At 54.0% G+C, this 8,672-nt stretch overlaps 1 protein-coding gene across 1 annotated transcript; it reads right to left on the bottom strand.

The window, feature by feature from the left end:
- Positions 1-554: 554 nt before the first annotated feature.
- On the bottom strand, positions 555-5,223 carry OTOP3 (otopetrin 3). Its single transcript, XM_072352032.1, has 6 exons — positions 4,836-5,223; positions 3,804-3,940; positions 3,191-3,249; positions 2,514-2,632; positions 1,417-2,345; positions 555-725 (listed from the first exon to the last, which is right to left on the bottom strand). Exons 1-6 carry the CDS (start codon positions 5,221-5,223, stop codon positions 555-557), a joined length of 1,803 nt encoding a protein of 600 aa, XP_072208133.1.
- Between the last annotated feature and the right edge of the window lie 3,449 nt (positions 5,224-8,672).

Below are 8,672 nucleotides of genomic sequence, written 5' to 3'. Positions count from 1 at the left end.
GAATTAACCTGTGCTGGCCATTACTGCGACTACCAGACACGATCTGCTTGGAAATTACATGTAAAGAGCGTACATGTGGTTCATTGGTGAATGATTGTGGGTGTGCTTCTAGAGGGCCTGGTGCTTCTAGGGCCTTTCTGTGCTGTGGGTGGTGGTTGGCAAGCAGCGGTGAGGCTGTGGTGGTCCTTGACTGCGTTTAGACCTTATGTGCAGCGTAGGTCAGCCCTTGCTGCTCTTGCATTCTTTTATCTGGGAGATTTCAGAAGCAGCTGGTAAAGTCCCACTTTTTATGCAGCATCCACTGGCAGATACTGAGAAGTACCAGCATGCTTCTGCAAAGCAGTAATGCAGCTTGTTAATGAGTTTTCATCCTGTTCTCTCTGGAGAAAAAAAGCAGCAACACAAAACCTCCTTTTCTTTGGAAGCTCGTGGAGATGTTGTGCAAGGAGAAGTCAAAGCAGAAGCCAGAGAGGAAAAGCTGAAAAGCTTCCACGTGCATCGCTGCTGCTTCCTGCCTCTTTGTTCAGCCCCGTTTCACCGCAGCCTCAGCTGGCTCAGGCTGACACGTACACCTCCAGGAGCCCCCCGACGGAGTGCATGCGGTAGAAGACGCTCAAAGGGAGGCCGAAGTTCACGATGGCAAACCAGGTGGAGTAGCCGTAAAACGACTTCTGCAGCCCATTCTCAAACACGGGGTGAGCCCCAAACGTGGGCATGATCCACAGCTGGAGAAGTGTAAGGAAAAAACAACAGCACACACGTCAGGGGATGGCAGACTGTTATCTTGCACTGCTATCTCAGTGCTGGCTCAAGGAACTGCAGGAATATTGCGAGTATCGGAGGGGTTTCATTGTATGAGAAGAGCAGGAAAGTCGTGCTGCTGAGTCTGTGCTACAAGTCTAACAAAGTTAAACTCTTGGGAACCGAGCACTGATCTCGCTCTGCCCCAGGCAGCTTCATCTTTGCACACAATTTCACTTGGCCAATTGTTTTCCCTTTCTTAAAGCTGCAATGAAAATTGATATTGATTGAAGATTCCAAAGCAAAGTTTGCTTTATCGGGTGAGTTCCAATGCTGGAGACCTGCTTACAAGGACCCACTGCTGGCTCCTCGTGTTTCCCCAGCTATTTCATGGAGCACCCTTAGTGAGTCGGACAACTCCCTGGCTTCTAAGGATGTACTGGCTGCCTCCTTCCCATTGCCTGGAAGCCTTGCCATGTTTGAGGTAAAAGAGGGAGCCTGGAATTCCAGGAGTGGAGCATTAACAAAAAAGCAGCCTTGTCTCAACTGCCCAGAAGGCTGAATCCTGGTGGACAAAGCTTTCCTGGTCAGAACGGCGGCCCAAAGAAAGGCGCACGTCTGTCTCGGTATCACAAGTTAGCAAAGTTGTGATGTAGCAAGGAAAGCAATACTTACTATGATGTTGCAAAGAACCAAGAAGAAGGAGATCTCCTTTAATGCTTTCCTCTTCCAACTCAGGTGAGAGTAGGTGTGGATATAGGACAGGGAAACTCTCCGGAACTCCTGCCCGAGCTCCAGCACGCTCACTCGCCTCTGCTCTTGGGCTTCACGGTTGTGCTCCTCACTCACTTCATCCTCCTTGCTGGGACAGGTCTGTGAGCGCTCCCGATTGCTGCCTGCTGTGCTCACCCCTTCACCAGGCAGCTCTGGGACCGTGGAAAGCTGCCCAGCGTGCGTTGTGTGCTGGGCCTCTGCTGCTACAAATGGCTGCCGCTGGAGCCCATCGATAATGAAGATGTTTTGGGTGATGTACTGAAAGATGAGGAGGACAGAATAGGACAGGATGAGGCTGTTCAGCATGTCCCTGGGGTTGGTGGCCACAATGGCGACAATGGAGAAGTAGGACATGGCAATTTGGCCGAGGGCTGCTCCCATCAGCAGGACCACATCCAGGCTGCGGGTTGGGTTCTTCAGTGTGTCCAGCTCCCTCTTTTCCAAGGTATGGATGATTGTCCCAATAATTGCAACCACACACATCAGGGGCAGGAGCACGATGTAGTAGGAATAATACAACACAAAGACCTGGTAGTTAGGGGCTGAGCCCGTGGCCTGGATCTGGTACATCATGAAGACACAGATCCCAATGATTACGGCAGCAGCACCCAGCAGTGGCCCAAAGACCACCCCCTGCAGCTTGAATTTGGGCTTGACATGAGCGATGTGGTGGTGGCTGATGCGTCGCCCCACGTTCTTCCACATGACGTACAGCACAGAGCAGCAGATGAGGCAGTACTCGGTGTTGAAGGGATAGAGCAGGATGTAGCCCTTCTGGAAGACTTTGCACGTGGTTGTGTTTGGGCATGTGCACGAGTCTGTCTCATTGCCTGGATGTAAGGAGAGGAAGGCAGCTGTTAGGAGGGAGATGGTCAACATCCGATAATGGGGGAGCCTCAGAATTCTGAGGAGCTGCTTGTCCTGTTTGAATCCCTGAGGACTGCTGTGCCCACCGCGTCAGCCCAACATGAGCAGGGATGTGGGGAAAGGAGCCTTGCCTGCCAGGCGCTGCTCCACCTCTCGCAGCTGGGATTCGATCTCCATGTGGATGGAGTCATTGGTCACCGCCAGGAGCCAGAGCAGAAGGTTGGTGGCGATGGTCAGCATCAGCCCACACCTGGAGGAGCAGAAAGGTGCTTTTATAGCCCTGCCTGTGGAGACGGTTTATGACCTGACTGTGTGCCCACCTGCCTTGGAGTGCCACCCTTTGCTTCTTGCTTTCATGGGTGAGGATGTGCACAAACCTTGTGCTTTTGGCTCTGCTCTGTGTATGGGCAGTGGTGTATGGCTTTCCTATTTGTGGAGGAGCAGAGCAGGCTCACTAGTGACACCAGCCTGGACCTGGGTGCAGCTGTGGGAAGGAAGGCTGGGGCATCTCTTGGTGATGGGAGCAGGGAGGCCATCCCCATGGAGGGGTCATTTCCTGAGCAGTGGGAGGGTGTTTGGGAACAAGAGAGAGGAGTGAGCTTTGTAGCAGCTGAGGGCGTGAGTGCAAACTGAAGGAGAGAGCTGGAGTGGATGGAAGGAGGATGAGTCCAGTCTGATCATGGCCTGGTTCTTGTTTGTGCCCTCTGGGTCAGGGCAGGTGAAGGTCTAGCAGAGATGAGGAGGATAACAAACAGAAAGAAAGAGCTTCTATAGAGAAGCAGACGTTTTTTTTCCCCCCTTTTCATACCTGGTGAGGTTGTGCTGAACTTGAATGCAGTCCTTAGAGTGATGCCATAGGAAAAATGCCTGCAGATCAACGACAAGCACAGCATGAGTTGGGTGCAGCCAACAGTGCTTGGTGTGGGGGCACGGATGGGCAGCACAGAGCCAAGTGGCTGCCTGGCAGGACGTGTTGTGTGCCTGAGCAGCACTGGCACGTGTGCTGCCATCCTTAAGTGGCTCCAGCACGCGTGTGCCTGCACCCATGGCAAAGGAGGGTGGGAATTCTGCCTGTGAGATGCTCCTGCACACAAAGGGTTTTGTTGGGGATGTATTTGCATGCAGGGAGGCAGGTGCAAAGACATTCCTGGGAAGTTTCTTCTTTTCTCTCCCTGTTTTGTTGCTGCAAACAAAACAATCTGGGTGCTGCAATGTGTCACAGAGCTGGGTGGCATCTTTCCTAATCGTTTTTGTCTCTCCACCTGGCACATCAGGTGTGCACGTGGTAATGACTGAAACGGTCCTTGCTACTTCAGTGCCTATGAGAACACTTGGCGTGCGCTCACTTTCCTGAGCATCCCCGCTTCGCTCACCCCAGCAATAGAACAGAGAACACAGGAGGAAGGGGGAAAGTGCATTACCTGGGTGGCAACAAACAGGATTTCAATGCTGGGGAACACAATTTCAACCTTGGATTTGCAGTTGATTTGAATGACGCTGTAGCCGATCTGAAAGACGTTCAGGAGGATGCTGAAAGTGCCGAACAGCAGCAGTGACCCTGCGGGAACAGCAGAAGCAGCAGTGAGTGAACAGAGATGAGTCCGTGGAGCACCCAGGGGTGGATGGGAGCGAGGACTCCTGGATCTGAGCAGGGCTGCTGTCTGCTTGGAGACCTGATTTTGAGAGAAGGGGAGAAAGGGAGCCTGGCTGCTGAGCCTGGTGATGTGCTCTGCCTGGTGTAAGGTGCTGGGGCAATGCAAGGTGTTTCCTGTGCTTGGACAGCAGGTGGGAGCAGTTTTTAGCCTTTTCTGTGCACTCTGGAGTGACTGAGGTAAGCGGATGGCAGGTGATGGTTTCTACCTTCTGAATACCCTGGGGTGAACGTGAGGCTGAGGCTCTGCATCACCGCCCTGCAGAGGTTGGGACCCTTCTGCTGCTCCTCCATCCCCGCTCTGACTCTGTATGAGGTCCTCAGGCAGCTCTCAGCTTTCTTCCCTTCACTTCTCCACACTTAATTATCAAGGCTTGCACTAATTAGAATCTTCCTCATAGACAGAGGCAGGGATGTTTAGAAAAGTGGCATCCCACAAAGTGTGAGAAAGCTCCCAGGGAAGCCGATGTCACACTGGGATGTGACTCACAGGGCAGAAACCTTCTGCTGTGCTGCGCTGTGGAAGGAGGGCAGCGCGGGGCTGCAGTGCTGGGATGCTGAGCGCAGCTTTGGGAAGGGATCACAGCATGGGGCTGCCCGGGAGGATGGAGGACAAGGATGGAGGACAGCTGAGTTCAGGGCTCTCCTGGCTGCTCTGCTTCCTCCCAGTGGCTCCAGCTCTGCCCTGGTAAAGCCCTGACTCCACCTTCTGTGGCTTCACACTCTTAGTGGCAAGGAAATAACTTCTGTATTTTCCAAGTGCTGGGAGGAAAGGGGAAGGCATGGGATGATGGTGATTTACCCCTAATCCACACTGGCCCAGCGTGGGTGTCCCGGTAGAGCACGGCGTGCGGCTGCCGGCTGGTGCCCAGCAGGTAGTAGATAATCCAGCTCAGACACAAGACCTTGAGGATGGACAGCAGGATCCACACATCTGCCAGCGTGATGGCCACGTGGTTGAAGATCATACTGCTGATGAAGGCGCTGCCCAGAAACACCACGTTCAGGGCCAGCAGCCCCGAGAAGAGCTGCCCCGCTTTCTGAGCCTGCCTGTCCCTCTGCTGCAGGGAGCAGTGCCGGTACAGCCACGACTTCTCGTAGTGGATCGTGGAGGTGCCTGGCAGGGCCGAGTTTGACCTGCTGTTGCAGTGGTGGCAAGGCTTTTGCTTGGAAGCTTTGTTGCCTGACATGGCTGCCTGTGGGTCACCTGCAGCAGAGAAGGGTTAAAGGGGGAGGAAGGTTACAGAGGGAGTTGGGTGAGCGGGAGAGTAGATGGGGGTTGGCATTTGGGGACAGAGTCATTGTAGGGTAGCGGGGAAAAGGTCACGTTGCCAAAAGACGTCGATAGACACGGCTGTTAAAATGGGTATTTGATGTCTGCCCCACCAGCACTGGGAGCTGCTGGGACCAGAGGTGCCGAGTTTCCCATCCTCACCTTTCTCACCTTCACGCACAGCCCCTCGTTCTGGTTTCCTCCTCTCTGTTGCTCCAAGATTTATAGGTAGGAATGAAGAGCAAGCTCAGACCTGCTTTCAAATTCAGAGCTGGTTGGTTCAGGTTGGAGGGGTCAACCTCGTCCTTGTGCCTATGGGCTTTTGTATGGCTGAAGTTGTGACAGAGCTGATGAGGGAATAGAATAAAGAGTGTTTGTAAGTTTATCCAAGCTGCAAGGAAAAGGCCCTACCTCACTTTCCAGAGCCTGAGAATAGAGCAGAGTTAATGTTTGGTTCTCTATCTTTTTCTCCTCGAAGCACAGAGCAAAAAGCACAGAGCCACGAGCTGACCCGGAGCATTCTGAGGGATTGGCTCAGATAAATGGGCACAGCCTGGACGCTGTTCTGTGCAGCACTGGGAAAGACCTCAGCAGAAGATTTGCCTGTGGCAGAGTGATCCATGTCCATGAGCAGCAATGGGGCTGACCTGCCTCCCCATGGGGTCAGGGTATGGGAGCTGCTTTTGCTTGGGGCAGTAGCTGTGCTGAAGGCACTGGGGAAGCATTGGGGTGGGCACTGTGTGCAGCTGTCTTGGGACTTTGAGGCAGAAGTTATCTAAGAAGGGACTGAAATTTCAGCGCTTCCCTCTTCCTTCGTGTGCACACCGAGGTGCTGTTTGCCTTTGGTCTGCGGGGATTCGATGCACTTCTGCTAATGGAGATGGATCCTAAACCCTTCCCTCTTTGCTTCCCAAACTCTCCTCCTGTTTGGCTCACGTAGAAGCAACAGCTCTCCCCTCTCCTACCCTGCTCTAGGGGCACAGAGTGAGCAGAGAGCCCAGGATGTCAGCAGAACCAGAAGGGAGAACATCCTGCCAGTCCCAGTGCCCAGGTGATGCTGTGCACGGCAGTTGCTTGCTGTGGCCCCATACCCCGAAATCTGCGCTGCTGTGAGCAGCCAGCTGTCCTTACCTTCCAGCTGTCTTTACCTTCCAGCTGTTCCTTTACGTCCCAGCTGTCCTTACCTCCCAGCTGTGCTGCCACGATGCTCTGTGCCTCTCCTGCCGGGCTGAGGTGCCGGCAGCGCTGCTCCCCGCTCAGTGTGGCCTCTGCTCTGAGCCCATTGATTTTCTTTTTCCACCTTGTTTACTTTGGATCTATTATTGTCATTACATTAATTAGTCAGCAAGACGCTCTTGTCTTTGACAAGGGCAGCCAATGGGGAACGGCTCCTTTATGCACCTGCTGGGTTGCCCCATGCCAGCAGCCTTGGCACAGGATGTGCCAACTGGTAAAACCACAAGCCGCTGTGACTAATTCATGCCATGGCTTGAGCAAGTTGAAGGCTAATCTCGTGTGAGCCTTGTTCTGGGCTGCAGAGATGGGAGCACTTAGCTTTGGCTAACATCCACTCACCATCCCCACTCCTTTGTTTCCAGGCAGTTCTGAAGGTTTTTCTCCAGTTACCACTACTTTGTGTCTTTACACAGGTACCCCAACTGCTCCAAAAGACGAAGTTCATCATCCAGCCAAAGTGTGGGGACTGCTCCAATTTGAGTGTTTTTGGCAGAGAGGCTTTGGGAGGGATGGCTCTGAGCTGTAAGTGCTGACCTCAGAACCAGACCCTCACATGCAAACCCCATGGGCTCAGCCATGGGGTGGGGATGCTCTGGGTCCAAGCTGTGCCGTCTCTGTTCCCCCTCGTGTCGCATGGCAAACTGATTTCTGCCTTGGGATTTGTGGTGAGCTGATGGCTCTGGTTGTGTGGCTCAAAACGAGGTTTGGCATTTCTGACTGGGCCCGGCGCAGTGCGAGGAGAGGGGCTGCTGTGTCCCAGGATGAGCCACCAGCAGCACTGCGGTTCCTGCAGCTGCCGAACACGTGAGCTGGGAGGTGAGAGCTGGGAAAAGCTTCCGAGAGCCCAACAGCGGGTGGAGTGGGTGGGGGAGTGCGGGTTATCGTGCGCCGGGATGTGACGAAAGGGATGGAAAACAAGAGCAAAAGGGGCCCAGTGCTTCCAGGTGAGAACGCCCAGCGTGTGCCAGAGCAGCCGCGGTGGCTCAGCTGTGCCGGTAAAGCGGTGCTGTTTAAGGCCTGACCCAACCCTCGGCTCGTGGGGCAGCGCCGGGATGCTGTCATCTGATGCAGCACTTTGTGACTCCACAAGTCACAACCCAAGAGCTGTTTGCTGGGCGCTCTGTTGAGCAAAGCCGATGACTTGCATGTGAGGCATTAGCAAATCTGGCTGTTTTTTGGTACTCGTCAGCCTAAGTTGAGTTGAACTGGGAAGTGGAAGCCAGGAGTCCGTATCCTGGGGTCAGGAAGACTGGCTGAAATCAGAGGTTCTTCCATTAAAGAAGGGCCCAAAGGCGAACACCGGTGCTGGGTGGGTCCCCATGTTTTTTCCTTACAGGGCTGTGCATCAGGGCTACAAGGAGGTGCACTTCAAAGCCTGACGTGTCTTCTGGCTTTGGGGCTCAGTTAGACTCAGAGGTGTGGGTTGCCAATCAGAGCTCCAATCAGAGCTCCATGCTGAACCACCGTGGTGACAGAGTGAGAGGCAGCGGCGCAAGGTGTGCCAAGGGAGGTTCAGCTGCAGTGTTAGGAAATGGTTCTTGGAAAGAGCAGCGACGTGGCGGCATGCGGAGGGGGAGCTGAGCACTGCAGGGATGTGGGCAGTGGGGGGGGGTGGCCATAAAGGGTTCTTCCAACCCAGATGATTCTGCGATTCTCAGAATGGCAGATGTTTACATAAGATGTATTGAGCCAAGTTTAACCAAGAGATGCAGTCGTTAAGTAAGGAGCGGGGCTGAATGGAAAAGGATGAGTTGAGCTGACTGGGTCAGTCCCAGGCGGTTCCAATCACCGTGTGGGAGCAGCTGCCTTTACTGGGAAGCTGAGGGCAAGCAGCTGAATTCTATCAGCGATGTTTGCCCCTTTGCTATCAACAAGGTGCTTATTATTGGCGTTATCTGTGCGCTTAGCACTAACAGCATCCAGGCTGGGCCAAGCGGATCTGTAAACAGGAGCCAAGGAGGAAGGAGGTTGGTGCCCAGCGGCTGTGTTTGCCCAAGGGCTTTCAGAGGAATGCTGCTGCCTTGCGGCTCCCGGCCAGCCCACACCCTTCCTCCTTTCCCTCTGCTGATAATCATGACAGTGACGTCTCCTGCGGGGCCGGTGGGTGAGCACCCGTTGGGTCACTGGCAG

Source organism: Excalfactoria chinensis, chromosome 17 (genome assembly GCF_039878825.1).
Source record: "Excalfactoria chinensis isolate bCotChi1 chromosome 17, bCotChi1.hap2, whole genome shotgun sequence".
In the NCBI taxonomy this organism is placed as follows: Eukaryota; Metazoa; Chordata; class Aves; order Galliformes; family Phasianidae; genus Excalfactoria; species Excalfactoria chinensis.
Note: the sequence above shows the minus strand (reverse complement) of the source record. Positions and strands in the feature narration are given on the sequence as shown.

Coding starts and splice junctions, on each gene's coding strand:
- OTOP3 (XM_072352032.1), bottom strand. CDS start 5,223: ATGTCAGGCAACAAAGCTTCCAAGCAAAAGCCTTGCCACCACTGCAAC. Junction 3,250..3,803: donor TCCTGTTTGTTGCCACCCAG/GTAATGCACTTT, acceptor GTTGATCTGCAG/GCATTTTTCCTATGGCATCA. Junction 2,633..3,190: donor GTTCAGCACAACCTCACCAG/GTATGAAAAGGG, acceptor CTGCTCCTCCAG/GTGTGGGCTGATGCTGACCA.